The sequence below is a fragment of the Macrosteles quadrilineatus genome, unplaced genomic scaffold, assembly GCF_028750875.1.
Source record: "Macrosteles quadrilineatus isolate MER2022 unplaced genomic scaffold, UCM_ALF_1.0 Scaffold_9__3_contigs__length_116548681, whole genome shotgun sequence".
NCBI classification, from domain to species: domain Eukaryota; kingdom Metazoa; phylum Arthropoda; class Insecta; order Hemiptera; family Cicadellidae; genus Macrosteles; species Macrosteles quadrilineatus.
In genome coordinates, this window is record NW_026542602.1 from 11,452,998 (window position 1) to 11,472,076 (window position 19,079).

General features: G+C 37.1%; 1 protein-coding gene across 7 annotated transcripts in view; it reads left to right on the forward strand.

The window, feature by feature from the left end:
• Positions 1–19,079, forward strand: part of LOC129002129 (85/88 kDa calcium-independent phospholipase A2-like) — a 73,945-nt gene that overhangs the window by 38,305 nt on the left and 16,561 nt on the right. For all 7 annotated transcript variants that reach the window (XM_054429722.1, XM_054429720.1, XM_054429721.1 and 4 more), the window contains exons 6-12: positions 6,411–6,536; positions 11,454–11,617; positions 12,555–12,618; positions 13,219–13,344; positions 15,509–15,737; positions 17,173–17,323; positions 18,312–18,503. In XM_054429722.1, coding sequence (XP_054285697.1) covers positions 6,411–6,536; positions 11,454–11,617; positions 12,555–12,618; positions 13,219–13,344; positions 15,509–15,737; positions 17,173–17,323; positions 18,312–18,503 — 1,052 coding nt within the window. The remainder of the gene's footprint in view (positions 1–6,410; positions 6,537–11,453; positions 11,618–12,554; positions 12,619–13,218; positions 13,345–15,508; positions 15,738–17,172; positions 17,324–18,311; positions 18,504–19,079) is intronic.

Consider the following 19,079-nt stretch of genomic DNA (forward strand, 5'->3'; position numbering starts at 1 on the left):
TCAGGCTGCACAAGGACAGTTTTCTTTCTTCATACGAAGAGCGTCATATTTACACGAAAAATAAATAAACATTTACAGACGACACAAACACGAACACGAGACATTTATGGTAACAAACTGATCAGTTAAGAAAACAGACGACGCTAACCCGGCGGAGTTTGAGTCCAGACTGCGGGTGGTCAGTGCAGTGGTGTACGTCCGTTATCTTATCATCCAGGTTGCGTCCTGTCAATCACACCTCCCCTCTCCAGTAAACCGATGGCAGTGTCATACATAAAATTAGACGAGAAAAATTGTTGGTCATTTAGTACATTATGGTGGTCGGATTTTACTGCCTTATATATCTCAAACTCTTCCAATGTGTTAAGTTTATATCTGTCTTTACAAAAATGTAGAATATCCATATTGCTGCTAATGTTGGTATAATTGTGGCCTTGGGATATTAAATGTTCGGCAAAAGACGATGTTTGGTGGGCTGTTGACGCTTTTGGAATATGCTCTTTGAATCGTTTTGTAAAGGAACGTGCTGTTTGGCCGATGTAATATTTCGTACAATCGGTGCAATTGATCTTGTAAACGCCAGTTTTATCAAAAGATTGCGTCATCGTGGGACTGCGTTCCTTTAACAATGAACCAAGCTTGTTTTCTGTTCTGAAGGAAACTGTGATTTTGTTTTTTGCCATGAGATTTTTATATTTATTGCTCATAAAGGTGCCAAATTTTGCAGAGATGAAAGTGTTCTGTTTATTAGTTCCTGTTTTATTTTTATGTTTGTAGATGAGTTTATCCACAATACTACTTGGATAACCGTTTGATACGGCTATATGTTTTATTGTAATTACTTCTTCGTTGTAGTCCTGTTCATTCATTGGAATTGTAAGCAATCGGTGTACGAAACTATTATATGCAGCTATTTTTTGTGAGTACGGATGATGGGATTCTGAGTGAATGGTCTGGTCAGTGCATGTCGGTTTCCTGTATATTTTAAACTCAAATTTATTTTGATGCTTTTTTATGGTGAGGTCCAGAAAATTCAAACAATTATTGTTTTCTTCCTCCAATGTAAACTTCATGTTGCTGTGAATACCACATAAGTATGCGTTGAGTAACGATAACTGTCTACTGTTTCCGTTGAACAAAACAATAGTGTTGTCTACATATCTGAAATAAAACAGGATCTTTTCTTTGTAGCGGTTGGAATCAGAAAATAAATGTTTATTTTCCAGGTTGTTGAGAAAAATCTCTGCTAAAATACTGGAGAGGGGGGAACCCATTGCCAGCCCTTCTTTCTGGGAATAATAGTCATTGTTGAATCTAAAGTAATTCTGATTTAGCACTAATCTTGTGAGTGAAACTAACTCATTTACTGACTCTCTGGATAAACTTGAGTTTTTAATGAGGTTTTGGTGTTTGTTTTTTTAAAGCTAGATGTATCGCAAAAAATCCCCCACGTACAAGAAAACATTTGAAGTTCAACGCCATGAGACATGTCCTAACGAGCGTCAAGCATAAGCTTGCCGACCACAACGCTCTTATCACCAAAGCTGATAAGGGCAACTCAATTGTGATAATGTACAAAAACGATTATGTAAATAAGGTAACAACGTTTTTGAACGCTAACAAAATACATACTTTAAATAAAGATCCGACTTTAATTTACAGCAAATTGATAAATAAAGCTATTTCAGAAAGTAAAAACCTTTTATCAAAAAGTGAAATCACCTCACTGAAAGTAACTAATCCACAAGCCCCTATACTCAGAGGCCTCCCCAAGATCCATAAACCTGACGTCCCCATCAGACCCTTGGTAAATTTTATGCCAAGTCCAGCCTACAAAATTGCCAAGAAGCTAGATAAAATAATAAAAGACCAAATTTTATTGGAGAATAGTCATAGTATAAAAAATAGCCTAGAACTCGTTGATAGAATTAAGAACCATGCTGTTAAAGATAACTACAAATTGGCATCATTCGACATTGTAAATCTGTACACCAACGTCCCTGTTCAAGAAACAATAGCTCTCCTACACCAAAACCTCATTAAAAACTCAAGTTTATCCAGAGAGTCAGTAAATGAGTTAGTTTCACTCACAAGATTAGTGCTAAATCAGAATTACTTTAGATTCAACAATGACTATTATTCCCAGAAAGAAGGGCTGGCAATGGGTTCCCCCCTCTCCAGTATTTTAGCAGAGATTTTTCTCAACAACCTGGAAAATAAACATTTATTTTCTGATTCCAACCGCTACAAAGAAAAGATCCTGTTTTATTTCAGATATGTAGACGACACTATTGTTTTGTTCAACGGAAACAGTAGACAGTTATCGTTACTCAACGCATACTTATGTGGTATTCACAGCAACATGAAGTTTACATTGGAGGAAGAAAACAATAATTGTTTGAATTTTCTGGACCTCACCATAAAAAAGCATCAAAATAAATTTGAGTTTAAAATATACAGGAAACCGACATGCACTGACCAGACCATTCACTCAGAATCCCATCATCCGTACTCACAAAAAATAGCTGCATATAATAGTTTCGTACACCGATTGCTTACAATTCCAATGAATGAACAGGACTACAACGAAGAAGTAATTACAATAAAACATATAGCCGTATCAAACGGTTATCCAAGTAGTATTGTGGATAAACTCATCTACAAACATAAAAATAAAACAGGAACTAATAAACAGAACACTTTCATCTCTGCAAAATTTGGCACCTTTATGAGCAATAAATATAAAAATCTCATGGCAAAAAACAAAATCACAGTTTCCTTCAGAACAGAAAACAAGCTTGGTTCATTGTTAAAGGAACGCAGTCCCACGATGACGCAATCTTTTGATAAAACTGGCGTTTACAAGATCAATTGCACCGATTGTACGAAATATTACATCGGCCAAACAGCACGTTCCTTTACAAAACGATTCAAAGAGCATATTCCAAAAGCGTCAACAGCCCACCAAACATCGTCTTTTGCCGAACATTTAATATCCCAAGGCCACAATTATACCAACATTAGCAGCAATATGGATATTCTACATTTTTGTAAAGACAGATATAAACTTAACACATTGGAAGAGTTTGAGATATATAAGGCAGTAAAATCCGACCACCATAATGTACTAAATGACCAACAATTTTTCTCGTCTAATTTTATGTATGACACTGCCATCGGTTTACTGGAGAGGGGAGGTGTGATTGACAGGACGCAACCTGGATGATAAGATAACGGACGTACACCACTGCACTGACCACCCGCAGTCTGGACTCAAACTCCGCCGGGTTAGCGTCGTCTGTTTTCTTAACTGATCAGTTTGTTACCATAAATGTCTCGTGTTCGTGTTTGTGTCGTCTGTAAATGTTTATTTATTTTTCGTGTAAATATGACGCTCTTCGTATGAAGAAAGAAAACTGTCCTTGTGCAGCCTGATGATGGTGTCACACAGACACCGAAACTAGTTGTTCTAACAACAAATTTGGATTGCTTAATAGCAGGTATTTGAACCTTTTTTAATATTAATATGAATATATCATTAAGTTTGCAATTTTATATTTTACACAAATTTAGCAAGCACAAATTGTTTGCATTAATAAATAAAGTTTTATGGAAATAAATTTTATAGAAATAAATTTAAGTTCACAACTATATACGTAAAATTTATTTCACGGCTAACTTACATAAAACTGTAGTCTAATAATCCTTATATATAATACGTGATTGCAATTTCTACGAAACACTACTGTACTCCTTCGTTAATAATGGACGGATTTTTACAAACGAGGTGTCAAAATTAAGTATTTTTTGTGTAGACGCCCCCTTTCATCAAATTCCTGTAATGTAAGTCCTCGGGCTTTGCCCTACAGGCCATCAAGATCCCAATGTATTTCTTATGAAGAAAAGATTTTGCTTACTTAAACGGACGAATAATTCGTTTTAATTGCATACTAAAACAGCTGTTCATAGTAAACACATGATACACACAAGAGCTTTCATTTTCAGAGTGAGTTCGTTGTCATTTCATTTTCGATAACTGGAGTGGAGTAAGCGTTCGTTTTCAGAATGAGTTTATTTCCAGTTTCAATAACTGGAGTGGAGTGATTGATTACATTATCCCATAATCAATTTGAGTTAACTCTTTTAAGTCATTGGAAATTGTGACTGTTATTAGTTTTAATATAACGCCTGTAATACTTTGCAATCGCTCGAATTCGAGCAACAGGTGCACTAGTCATTCCAATTGCTTGAAAAACAATTTAGCCTTCTGGCAGTGGCAGATGCTAATAATCTTTGTAATCAGTATGATTCGTTATAGAAAATTCAAAAAGTATGGAGGTTTGTTCTAATTTTTATACATAAAAAAAATGTAAATTTTTAAACAAAGTTTTAACATTGTAATAAATTTTATAACGGTGTCAGCATGTTTTAGAGGACAATGAAATAAATTGTGTGTGATTGTGATATATTTTGTTTAGACTAATTTAGTTATGAGTAGGGATGGACAGATTTTTATTCCTTCCCGATTTGCGGGACGTGATTTCTTTCTGTGCATAAAAAGGAAATCTTGAGTATTGCAGTTACCAAAATAGACAAACATAATCAGTTTTTACCGTTTGTGGCACTGATCTATAAAAAAAATGGGAAAAATTTACAGGTATAGAAACTTGTGACTCACGGTCACGGCGCTATTGTTGAAATAACTTTGCCTCCTGTGTTCGCGGAACTATGGTGAACATCTCTTGCGATAGCTGCGTCATAGTCACTCCCAAAGCGGCAAAATATCCGACGATCGGATCAAATCCCGTCCCGAAAAATTGCCGAATCAAATACAATGTAAAAATGTAATCCTGTCCTGAAAATCAGGAATATTTTTTTCCAAAAATTTCCCGAAATTTCAGGACTCGTCCAACCCTAGTTGAGAGATGTTTAGACTAATACACCTATGAGTTTGATTGATTTAGGTACTTAAGTGTATAATAGTTTGAAAATCTAATTGTTCAAATTAGGCTAGTGATGTCTACCACCTTCTTTACAAAATAAGAAGTAAAAACAGAGCTTTGAAAACCAGAACACAAGCTGGTTTGTGCAAATTATTATAATAGTCCTACATAACCATTATATTTTATTGGGATGTTTATTGTGCATACTAATATAGCTAAAAAACTACATACTTTAGAATACCAGTGTTTAACATTCACTTTCCTTCAGTCACTAGCAGCGGTTTAAACATCTTTTTAAATATGTGTGCTATAATTCTAGGTGTGAAAATTTTAAAAATCTATATATTAATTTGAAACTGTTTTTCTTTGTGACAGCTAATTTGAGAGAACGGCTGGGTGTAGAAACTCGGTAGGGGTCTCTAAAGAAAGGTCTTGGTCTGTAGATGAGCCATCAAAAGAGAAACGTGGTAAATTCCTTTGGGGCTCTGCCCCAGTTGTCTTTAAATTCCCATCCCATGTTATTCTTATGGAGGAAAAACGGGGTTTTGTCACAGCTAATTACAGAGAAAGGCTGGGCGTAGAAACTTGGTAGGGGTCTCTAAAGAGAGGTGTTAGTGTGTAGATGAGCCATCAAAAGAGAAACAAGGTAAATTCCCTTGGGGGATGTGTTTACATTACGACCATATGCATACATTTACACTACTTTTGAATGAAACAGCTGTTAATATTTAAATTGCGATTTGCTAAATTTGTCAAAATTAAGTTCTGATTTTAAAATCGATTTTCTTCTGAATCGTGCCATGTTTTGCAATATAATGTTCTATTACCAAATCAGTGGAAAATCCTAATATCACAGTAACTCTTAAAATTATTTCTTTGGAGTTAACTTATATCTATTGTATGGGTTGGTTTCTGCCTTTTTTACCACTTCTTGGAGATTACACGTAGACGATACTTGGTTGGTGTAATTTTTAAAATTACAATGGAAAAAAGTGAGAAATACTGGACGATTTGTTATACTAAAAATAAAACTGAATTAACACTGTGCTACATTTCTTGAGCAATAATTGAAAGAGCCGATTTGCAAACAATGGAAACAGGAAAGTCATAGAACACAACCAAGTACAGTAGAAGAAATAGAAATAATGTTTGTTTTTTTTTCATTTATAATCGTTATTATAGAGAACCTAATGTGGCTATGAGTGGGGAAAATTTGTACAAAACACTAAAAAACAAGGTCAGCTTTTGAAAAAAGATAAGATATTTACAAAAATTTTTGATTATATCTAACTGCTGTGTACATCTTGAGTATTTCCATAATCTTTTAGTCGACTCTTATAAAGTCATCGGAAATTATGACTGTTATTCGTTTTAAAATAACGCCTGTAATGCTTCACAATTGCTCGAATTCGAGCAACAGGTACACTAGTCTTTTAACAACTTAAGCAACTTTTTGTCTGTTTTCAGGATATGAAGTTTGGCGGGACCCCTTTACACTGGGCATCTTCTCGTGAAGTTATTGAGCAGCTGGTAGATCGCAACTGTGACCTCAACGTCCTTAATTTTGACAAGCGAACAGCACTACATGTCATGGTATGAAGCTCCTAAGAGTGTTTAATTATGGTAAAAATGTAGTGTTCAACAAATTGTGGTAAAAAAAAATATGGTAACCATGAGGTAAACGTAATACCACATAATTGATTGTTTAAAAAGGGGTTGTATGCTTTTGTTTCTTACCCCTTATCTATCACCATTGGTTTTATATTTTGTCAAAGGCACACATTTTTTTCAGCTCAAGATAACAGTTCAGGTTCTATTTTTAAAGAGAGTATTTCTGGGATTTAAGAAAATCACTAAAATTGTCAAAATATTTTTTAGAATCTATTAGTACTTATTTAATACGCAAGCAGGTTTTTTTGTGACAATTACTCCTCCGAAACTACTGAACCGATTGACATGTTTTTGGTGTCATTGGAAAGAGCGTAACGTGAAGTTGTGCAGGAAACTTTCTCTTTAGGGAAATAATTAGAGAGTGTGGCCCTGGGGCCCTTTAAAGTTTTGTATTTCTCCATAAGATTAACATGGGAAACAAACATTGTTATAAAACTCCAGCTGGTGTCAGAAATGCTGTTATGCTATTTAATTTAATTTGTTTACAAGGAAAATTGTTTCTTGGTGCCATGTGGTCAATGAAATTATACTTTTGCATATATTTTAAATGATATACACATATACTAGGGGTCTACGGTGTACCGAAAAAGTCGGTACGGTACAGTACAGCCTATTATAATAATAAACTACTTTCAGTTTACTATCGTAGTCAACGACAGTTGGTTCCGAGCACATAAAAGTCTTATCAGATGTCTGTTTCATCTTCATAATTTATTACTAGGGTGGTGATGCAATAAAAACCATTAGCAGTCCCAAATCCATTAACATTTTATCACAACAATAATTGTTATTGTTGTATTCAAGTACTTCCAAGAACTGTTGAGTTTTATCACTTTTATTTCTTTACGACTTCCCCCAATTCTATTTTATCATAAAAATAATAGTTTTATGATGACTGTTAAATGTTATCTCTAACTCAGTCAGTATTTTCGTGAATATTCAATTTGCCGCTGGCCATTGCCTACTGCCATAAAACTGTTTATGGCTACATATTAAACTTGTAACTAATCTACAATCTTATTTTATAAGTTAAAATATTTGTTATAGATATTTTATCTTTCTATTGACAAAACCACAAGCATAGTTGTTGTTGTTTGCATAATTTTTTTTCGTTATTCAAGCCTACTCGGTCACAAATTATGTCATTGCATGTTCTGTACCTTGTCTTATATTGTTAGATGTGGCTGTTTAAGGCTTAAATGTTTTTAGTTTCCTGTATTTTTTATTGTGTTGAAGGTACTTTATGCAATCTAAATATTATGAATTAGATAGTGATTTTGCTACCCTCATTGTAACCTAATCAATTTATATATAGGCCCTCCTAAATAATTAGTTCTAGGCCTGGGTCTTTTTGATTCTTTGGAAGAGCTTTAAAATATACTAAGAAAATTGGAATGAGCCTGAGATAAACTAATGATTGATATTGTGGATGTTAACTTTGGAAATGAAAAACAATAATCTTACTCTGTGATAATCCAAATTTTAGTTTCAGAAAAAAAGTTTGCAAGAGTTGTATCCATCTTTATAACTAGTTTTGAAGCTGATAAAAAAGATGCTCTTTACCATTACTTCATCATATCCTCCAGTTGTTCGTTGTCGTCTTCTGTGAACAGCTGGCAACTACACTGTCTTTGTACTGAATGCTTTTATATGTTTTAAAAATCTAAAAAAACAACTAGACATTGTGTTGGTTGGAAATAATTTACCAGTTGTGTGAAATTATCTTGCCAATAAATGTTTCAAACATGTTTATTCCTAAAAACTTATCCTATTTTTAAAACCACTTTTATCATGGCTATTCAAAGTCTCACAGGGTGTCTAGGGTGTCTAGTAGTCGGGAAAATCGGGAAAGTCGGGAATTAGTATTGAATTTCAAAATGGTCTTGAAAAGTCGGGATTTAGTCTTAAATTTGATTTCAAAGTCGGGAATTTTCATTATTTTGCCGCGATCGTCGTCTGGCGTTTACGTAACCGCGAAAGCCAATGATGATGATGTCTACATGTCCTCGGGAAATGTTCACGATTTTGCCGCGACAGTGGACGACGACGACCGAAACCGCGGGAGACGACTACTGAAACCGCGGGAGACGACGATGACCTTTCCGTGACCGCTGGGGACGACAATAACGTTACCGGGACCGCGGGAGACGACGATGATGTCTACACCGCCGCGGGAAATGATCATGATTTTGCCGTGATCGCGGACGACGACGATAACGCTTCCGTTACTGCGGGAGATGACGGTGATGTCTAAACAGCCGCGGGAAATGTTCATGATTTTGACAATTCCGGAGGACGACGATGACGTTTCCGTGACCGCGGGAGATGACGATGACGTTTCCGTGACCGTGGGAGACGACGATGATATCTGCTCGGCCGCGGGAAATGTTCATGATATTGCCGTGATCGCGGACGACGACGATAACGTTTCCGTGACCGCGGGAGATGACGGTGATGTCTAAACAGCCGCGGGAAATGTTCATGATTTTGCCGCAATTCCGGACGACGACGATAACGTTTCCGTGACCACGGGAGACGACATTGATGGTTACACGACCGAGGGAAATGTTCTGATGATTTTGCCGCGATCGCGGAGGACGACGTTGACGTTTCCGTGACCACGGGAGATGACGATGACGTTTCCGTGACCGCGGGAGACGACGATGATGTCTACACGGCCGCGGGAAATGTTCATGATTTTGCCGTGATCGCGGACGACGACGATAACGCTTCCGTGACTGCGGGAGATGACGGTGATGTCTAAACAGCCGCGGGAAATGTTCATGATTTTGCCGCAATTCCGGACGACGACGATGACGTTTCCGTGACCACGGGAGACGACAATGATGTTTACACGGCCGAGGGAAATGTTCTGATGATTTTGCCGCGATCGCGGAGGACGACGATGACGTTTCCGTGACCGCGGGAGATGACGATGACGTTTCCGTGACCGCGGGAGACGACGATGATGTCTACACGGCCGCGGGATATGTTCATGAATTTGCCGTGATCGCGGACGACGACGATAACGCTTCCGTGACTGCGGGAGATGACGGTGATGTCTAAACAGCCGCGGGAAATGTTCATGATTTTGCCGCAATTCCGGAGGACGACGATGACGTTTCCGTGACCGCGGGAGATGACGATGACGTTTCCGGGACCGTGGGAGACGACGATGATATCTGCTCGGCCGCGGGAAATGTTCATGATATTGCCGTGATCGCGGACGACGACGATAACGTTTCCGTGACCGCGGGAGATGACGGTGATGTCTAAACAGCCGCGGTAAATGTTCAAGATTTTGCCGCGATCGCGGACGACGACGATGACGTTTCCGTGACCGCGGGATATGACGATGACGTTTCCGTGAGCGTGGGAGACGACGATGATATCTGCTCGGCCGCGGGAAATGTTCATAATTTTGCCGCGATCCCGGACGACGACGATGAGGTTTCCGTGACCGCGGGAGATGACGATGACGTTTCTGTGACCGCGGGAGACGACGATGATGTCTACACGGCCGCGGGAAATGTTCATGATTTTGCCGTGATTGCGGGCGTCGACGATAACGTTTCCGTGACCACGGGAGATGACGGTGGTGTCTAAACAGCCGCGGGAAATGTTCAAGATTTTGCCGCGATCCCGGACGACGACGATGACGTTTCCGTGAACGCGGGAGATGACGATGACGTTTCCGTGAACGCGGGAGACGACGATGATGTCTACACGGCCGCGGGAAATGTTCATGATTTTTCCGTGATTGCGGGCTTCGACGATAACGTTTCCGTGACCACGGGAGATGACGGTGGTGTCTAAACAGCCGCGGGAAATGTTCATGATTTTGCCGTGATCGCGGATGACGACGATCACGTTTCTGTAACCGCTGCAATCAATGATGATGTCTAAACGTACGGTATGCGGAAGATTTCATGATAAAAAAACCAAATTTGCTAGTTAGAATTTTTTATTGCTGCATTATTTCTTTACTTGAAAACACCACATTATCATAATACTACTTTATGACAAAGACAGGGGTTGGTGTAGTATTATTTAGAAAATTTGGTTAAGCTATAAAAATTGGTATCGTTATCAAGAATCGAGAATCGATACATTTTGGTATCAACACCCACTAATTGTTGAAAAAACTAGTCTTGAAAAATCTGGAATTAGTCTTGAAAAGTCTGGAATTAGTCTTGAATTTTATAATGGAAATAAACTAGACACCCTGATCTCAGAGTAAAATAGGTAAAGCCTTTATCTTAACTGTGATTTTTCTTGACACAATCCTCGTAGTAGTAAAAGGTTTTGTTTTAATAATGTGTGGTACAGTAATTGTTGTTAGAATACCATGAATGTAGGATACTATCAATTTTCATAGTAATGTCAATGTATTAAAGTTAAAAATAATGGTTTAAATACAGTTCTGAGCAGAAAAACGCGAAAATACGGGTAGCCGTGTGCCGTACCGATTTTGTACCGAGAACCGAGGTACAAAATAAATAATAAATATCGTACCGTACCGAACCATACCGACCTTAAATTTTCTGTACCGCAGACCCCTAACATAAGTCACTTAATAAAATGATGGTACTGTAATACATTAAGAGATATTCATTTAAATAATTAATAAGCATGATTGTGTCTTTGCCTATATGTTTCCTGGTAAGTGTGTTGTAACTGTTTCTTACAGTATATTATTATCGTATATTAAAGTAAAACCAAATTATTCTTTACTGCATTCTCACCCCGTAGCGAAGCACGGGCAGAGCAACTAGTTCAATATTTATTTTTAGATTTAATTTAAAATCAGTTTTAACATAATCTTTTTTTAATGTTAAGGTGATGAGAAACAGGCTGGATTGTGTTGTGGCACTACTGAGTAGACACGCAGACCCAGACATAGGAGATGTAGATGGCAACACTGCATTACATTTTGCTGTTAAAGCCAATAATATCCCTGTTATTCAAGCACTCATTGTGTTTGGTGCCGATCTTTCATCCATGTAAGTTTACCTTTTCAAAAGGAGCTAGTTAGTTGAAGATGGTTTAATTGACTGTAGAAGAATTTAGCAAGATTGATGGGGAGGATAGATGGTACCAGATGTTAGCATGTAGCAGAAAATAATCTTGGTGTTCCATATACAGCCATGTGTGATGAACAACTAGCCCCATCAATATCCAAGATGTGTAGTTGTATGAACAGTACTAATCTAATCTGATCTTTCCAATGACCTTTCATGTTATTTGTAGAGGGTAAGATAAAGGCCTAAGGATGACCAAAGGGCTAGTGCCAACATATGTGATCCTAAAGTTGCATAACAAAAATAGATCCTAACATAAAAGTATACATACCAGAATTTCCGCCACAGCTCTAATTTGTCCTGTATAGTGGATGACCCATGTTTTGGCTCTTGTTAAGCCATAGTCATATCCATCAGGGCTAAAAAAATTATTCATCTTTTCATCTTTTTTAAATTGTCAAATCGAAACCCGGATCTACTGTAGGGCTACAGGATGAGTCAGAGCTCTGATGATTACAGAAATTCTGGTATGTTAGATCAAACAGCTCCGGTGTCCCACTGACAATAAATATGGAAAAGTAGTTGTCACATTGGAATTTCATTTTGCGGACAGCCAATCCAGATTTCCCAAAGTCATGTTTTAGTTTCTGGGAAAATAGTACTGTAGTCGTAGTCATGTTTCTGTTCTCATCATTTGTACAGAAGCTCTTGTACCATATGTGTAATAGTTTACATGCATTTCTGCATGCAAGGGGTAAAATTAAAATTAGTATGAGCAACAGCAAACCAGTACAACTGAATACAATGTCCAAGCCTGCTTGTGCTATTACACACAAAATTTAGGTGGCAATTAAAAAAAAGGTTTTGTAATTTTAAAATAAACTTATCATGAAATTAGCATAATTACTGTCTGTTATAGGAACAATGAAGGCCACACAGTCAGACACTTTGCTGCTCAAGAAACAGACGAAGTCAGTAACAAGGTATGATACTTTAAAAATGTAGCCTATTATTATGAGTTTTTGCAACATTTTGATGTAAAAAATAATGACATCATTCTTTTTGAAAATCAACTATACAATAATAATATTGATCTATAAGAAAATAAAAAATCTCTTTCTTGAATATTTCTATCGATTGATTTTGTAATTGACAGTGATAATAAAAATGTGAGGAAATTGACAATAATAACAACATTCGCCTATTGGGTCTGATGATGATTGGAGTATCCAATCGAAATCGATCACCACTTACCATCTTTTTTGTATATTTACCGTCTTGTGAGTAACAGTATAAGTGTAAATATAGAAGAAATATAGAAGCGTAAATATAGAAGCGTAAGTGTTATAACACGTTTCTTTTATTTACTTTCCGTTAATTTAATAACCCATACAATGCTGATCAATAAGTTATTTAATAATAACAAGTAAGTGATAATATCTCTACTCTCTTAGAGATATCGTGGTGCAATCCAGAACAGTGTTTTCCAATCATTACAGTTTAATATACATAGTAAGTGATTCATCCAATTCCAAGTCCAAGATGGAGAAGACATCCTGTTTAGTTTACAACTACTTGTGCAGGTGCTGTTTCTACTACATGCTGTAGGAGCACCGAGGTGTGTACCTGACATACACGGTTGTACAGAAGGATGTTTACCAAATGGCACCAGGGATGGCATACCACCTCCAGATCCACCCTGTGCTCAGGTAGCCACTTACATAGAATTACACAGGGAAAGTTTACAGGTTATTTAGCAGAGAATTAAAAACAGGTTTGTTGGCGAGTCCCACAGTCAACCAATTCCTTCACATCACTTAGACTAATCCTACTTGTTGCTTTTGCAGAAGCAACAATGACACTTGGATAGTTTTACAATTTCACTCAAAATCCAGTGGGTGGTGTGTTAAGTCCACTTTTTTCCACAGATTTTTTGCTGTTATCGATTGAGAGCTGCAAGTAGACTAATTTGAAGGCTGCAGGCAAAAAAAGCGAGCTAGTAGTTTTAAAACATGCCCTGTTTAATTGAGCCTTTACATAGAATTAGTTACTTGAATTGCTCCGTGTGGCAACACTACCGGATTCATCCAAACTTAAATGTCAAATCTTCTATATATATATAATCCAATGTATGTATGTTTGTTTGTTTGTTTGTTTGTCCTTTATGGACTCCGAAACCGCTTGACAGATTGTAATGAAACTTTCAGGCATTATTAAGCATTATTCAAGGATGGTTTGTGTGAAGTTTGGTGCAGATCCGTCAAAAGTGCTCCGCCCCAGTGGCTCTGGAGTTTCCCATGTTAACCTTATGAGTAGGTACTCATATTTAAATGGAATTAAAGAATCTTAACAGCTGGTTCAACTAAACAATTTGATTCTGCGATGTTAAATAGCATTAAAAGTTAATAGGTTTACCAAGAGGGTGCAGCACTATAAATTTTTAGCGAATTTCCCATATAGGGAATAAGCTATTACCGTAGTACTCATGGTAAGACCTGGACGCGGGACCGATTTTTTGTTTCGTTTTGAGGTCCCTAGAGGCCAAAAACACCATCCGTTCAAATTCATATATATATATATATATTTATATATTTATATATTTATATATTTATATATTTATATATATATATATGTGTCCGTTAGCACGATAACTCGAGCAAAAATGATCCGATTTTGATAAAATTTGGTACAAACGTGTAAACCTACGTTTATTTGAACGAGTTCGCGATCCAGCATGATCGGACCATGGGAACGGGGGTTTATGGGGGGTTTTATGGGGTAAAAATAGGTTTTTCCCATTTTTGACCCAAAAAACATAAAATTTAGCAATTTCTTTCCAAACCAATTTGTAGAGCTCAAAAAAACAAATAATTTAGTATATTGAAGCGTTATTATGCGCCTAATGGTTACGGAGAAAATTCCAAAAAACTGTAAATTTAAAATTCCCATGTTATTCTTATGGAGAATAAGTAAACTGTTGTAGTTTGCTTGTTTATGAACATATTTTGATCAAATTTGGAAAATGTTTTTATTTCTTACTAACTATTAACATTTTACAAAAAAAAAAAAAAAAAAACAGTTTTACCCTCCCTGATGCAGCAAACCTAAGTACTTGTTATACTAATTCTATTTAAATAGGAAATAAATGTTATATTTTTAAGTAGACATTTTAGTGTAAATCCAATCAGGCAAATGGAAATTCGCTTAGTCTGCAGGTTTGCTGCGGCGGGGGTATTTAAATTTATGACAAAAGCTAATTTGCAACGAAAAGGTGAGTGCGCGTAGCGAACGAACTTCAACCAGGACATGATTGAGCCATGCGAACGAGCTCATCTTGAAAATGAACGAGCATTTTACATAATACTAAATTAGGACAGGGACGACGTCTGTCGGGCCAGCTAGTACATATATAAATCCCAAAGTACCCATGAACTTTTGAGAAAACTACAAGTCACACCCCCATAAACCATATACTTAAAATGTTCGTCGTGACGAGAAACCTTGCGCAAAACTATCCACTATTTCACAAATTGCCCTTTAAGGTCGTTTGTTTCTAAAGATAACTTTCCATATAACTAATGTTATAAATACCTCAGCTGTAGTATTTGTTTGTTATTCTTTCAATTTATTACCTTATTAAAATTAGGTGTGATTCTTGGGTGGAATTAAGTATTATGTTTTGTTCATTTCAGCTTAACCTAACCAATCAATAGTTTTATTAATACTTATGAAGTCAGACAGGGTCCAAGCCAATTAACTGTGCATAACCAACTAGAATAATTTTGTTGACGAAAATCTTTTAACAAGCACAACGTTACGCAATAAAACTGTATTTATTATTTACAGAACATGAACTTACCTCTTGTCTCACAGGTACGAGCCATTATGAAGTGTTTCCAGCAAGGTAGTGCAGGTGGAGGAGGGAGTAGAGACACTGTGGGTGGGCGAGTGTTGTGTCTGGACGGAGGAGGGATCAGAGGCCTGGTGCTGGTCACTATACTGCTACATGTGGAGGCTAGAGTGCAGCAACCCATCATACACTCCTTCGACTGGATTGCTGGTACCTCTACTGGTGCCATTCTAGCCCTAGCACTTGCTGCAGGTTAGTAAGTTGTAGGGGTGGGTCAGTTTTTAGAGTGGGTTGTAGTTTTTACCAGTAAAAAAAAAAACAGAATTAGGATTGATGGAAATGAAAATGTCGGTTTTAGTTTATCTGTTTTCACAATCATTGTGCCACGAACGCATGACACGATTACTAAGTCTTTGCAATCGCGAGAAAAGTACAAGATTTTGTCCCGATTACAGGTGACGATGATGTTCATGTCAACAAACAAGACTGCAGAAAAGATTAGTGACTTTGCGGTGATCACGTTGAACAATGATAATGATAATTGTTAATGTCAACAAGACTGTGGTTCAGAGTCAGGATTTTGCCGTAATCGCAGGGGAAGAGGATGATGTCTTCACTATCATGGGGGATAGTCAAGATTTTGCCCTGACCGTGGAAGACAACGAAGATGTCTTAGTGATCGAGGCAAATATTTCATGGGTTTGCTCTACGGATGGATACAATGATGATGTCTTTGCCATCACGAAGGATGTATGATTTTGCCACGATTGCGGGAAAGATGTCTAAGATATATGTCTAAGAGTTTTCTGGAAATGAAACAGCTTTTTCATAAATTCACACTATATCAAATTTATTAAAACCAAAACCTAATACTGTTTTTATATTAACAACCATAAAAAATTGGCAATATACTTGCAAGTTACAAAGTTCTAGACTTTTTAAAGGAAAAAATCAACTTGGCTTTGGAATAATTATTGAGGAGAAAGGACCTAACATAACATTTATCATAACATTTTATGTGTATCCTTCCTTTCTCCTCAATAAGAGCTCTAGACTTGTAATTTCTACAGTTGAGTCCAGCAAACTCGGCACTCGATAACCCGGCAGTCTAGATAGCTTGGCAATCACCTGGCTCAGAAAACTAGTGATTTTTTTAGTCCAAGTTAAACATGGAATCAAGCCAGCTCAAGTCAAATCATTTGCAGCTCGTACCAAGGATATGTTATACTATAACTGATGACTTAGTAATATAAATATAGCCTAAATAAAAGAGACGGTGAAAAAGCTTAAAATTTTTATAGTTTTCTTTTTTAACCCTAGTTCTCCATAACCTGGCATTTCACAAACTCGGCACTCTTCCAGTCCACATTACGCAGAGTTTGCGGGACTCAACTGTACAACCAAACTGTTGTGAAATGATGGTTTTGTTTATTTTCTATGGAGTACATTGAGTATAGACTGCATCCATAGTTTATAAAACAAATATAGATGAAAAATACAAAAAAAACTGTCACAAATACTGAGAATTATGTAATGCCTTAGATCAGCTGGTTTAAGAATTTATTAGTACACAACGATGTAGGACAGCTGAGCCTAGTCTACTTTAAAAACTGAAGATCAAACCAACAACTTAGAGATTACTTGTTGAGTTCTCATACCAAACCACTAACAGTGGCCGTGTTTGCAGGCAAGTCACTCAAGGACTGTTTGTGCCTGTATTTCCGCATGAAGGAGTACGCATTCGTAGGACCCAAGCCATACCCCAGTGAACCCCTAGAGACAATGCTGCAGCAGGCACTTGGCACAGAGACTGTCATGGCTGACACTGAACATCCCAAGTAAGCATTTAGGAGTGAATACGTATATAAGTAACCACTAACCAATATTGTACTTACTAAATTAACTCCCCTGTTTTTCTCTCAAAGCGATATGAGTTCTCCATTCGGCTGTGTCATATTCTATTTTTTTGTTGTTGATAAGAATCAAATGGGTCAAAAGAAACTTACCTGTTTTTTACAATGACAAAAATACAAGACAACATCAGGTGAAATAAATTAAAAATAATACTGGTTAACTAACCATAGAGGTTGAACATAAGCTATTAAATGTTTATCCTCAATATTTACATTTTTAAATGAAATAGTCTCGCAAAATCTTACATTTGTACATAAAACCTTTTTGTATATTTTTGAAAATTTTAAAATCATGTTGGTGAGACGATCAGTATATACATGTAGGGATGGACAGGTCCTGAAATATTCCTGATTTTCGTGTCGGTTTCACATTTGATTTGGGAATTTTTCAGGACGGGATTTGATTCAATCGTCGACGATTTGCTGCTTCGGGAGTGACGATTACGCCGCTATCCTGAGAGATGTTCACGATATTTCCGCGAATGCAGGTGGCGAAGTCATTTCGCGAATTGCGCTGTGACCACGAGTCATTTTGACGATAACGCCGGGGACCGCAAGTCATTACAACGATCGCACCGTAACCGCAGAGTCATTTCGATGATTGCGCTGTGACCGTGAGTCATACCGACGATCACACCGTCACCACGAGTCACAAGTTTCTATACCTGTAAATGTTTACCCATTTTTTTTGGTTTTTATAGATCAGTACCACAAACAGTAAAAATAGATTTTGTTTGTCTTTTGTGGTAACTGCAATACTCAAGACATTTAAAACAAACCCTTTTTATGCACAGGAAAAAATCCCATCCCGTCCTTTCCCAAAAATTGGAAAGGAATAAAAAATCCCGTCCCGAACTAAAAATTGAATCCCGTCCATCCCTATATAAAAGTAACTAACTTTTGTCATGCTTAGGTTGATAATCACTGGAGTTCTCGCAGATAGAAAGCCAGTAGATTTGCACTTGTTCCGCAACTACCCATCGCCAAGTGAATTGCTGGATCCGCATGACGCAAGCAGAGGAGACTACCCAGCGCCGGCCTCGCGATATGAACAGCTAGTATGGAAGGCGGCACGTGCCAGTGGGGCGGCACCATCCTACTTTAGGTCTGTACTCAACTTTGAACTTTCATTCTAATCCTAGAACTATTCTTATGGATTTTCACAAGTGGCCAGTAATAGATGTGACTAAGTTGTTCACTTATTTTGGAATTAAATTATCGGTAAAAATAAATATATATTAATAGTCAAATAATGTAGCATTGAAAATAATCAGCATCCGTGTCACTTATACTGTTTTTTTTTTCTATCCATCCACTAAGTGTACATGTTGCAACCGTACAACCGATGTGATATATGCGGTTTGAAGTACAAATTGTCTTTCCCTACCACGTAAAAACCATTGAAAAATGTGCTAGGTTTGGTGCTGAATAAAACATATTATTTTAGGAGCAGGCATGAATGTGTCTCTGTCACCGTTGTGACGGGTTGTTGGTGGATTATTGCACAATTTTATTTAGCGTTAGTCAATTTTGATTGTATCATGTTTTTAGTATCGTTAATAATTCGTTGTTGTGGCCAAATATCTCCTTCGATATGAGTGTCCCTTTTTTAGGGTTTGAGTGGTAGAGAGGACTTACCAGCCTTAACTTTGCTTCTCAAATAAAGCAATTTTTTGTGTTT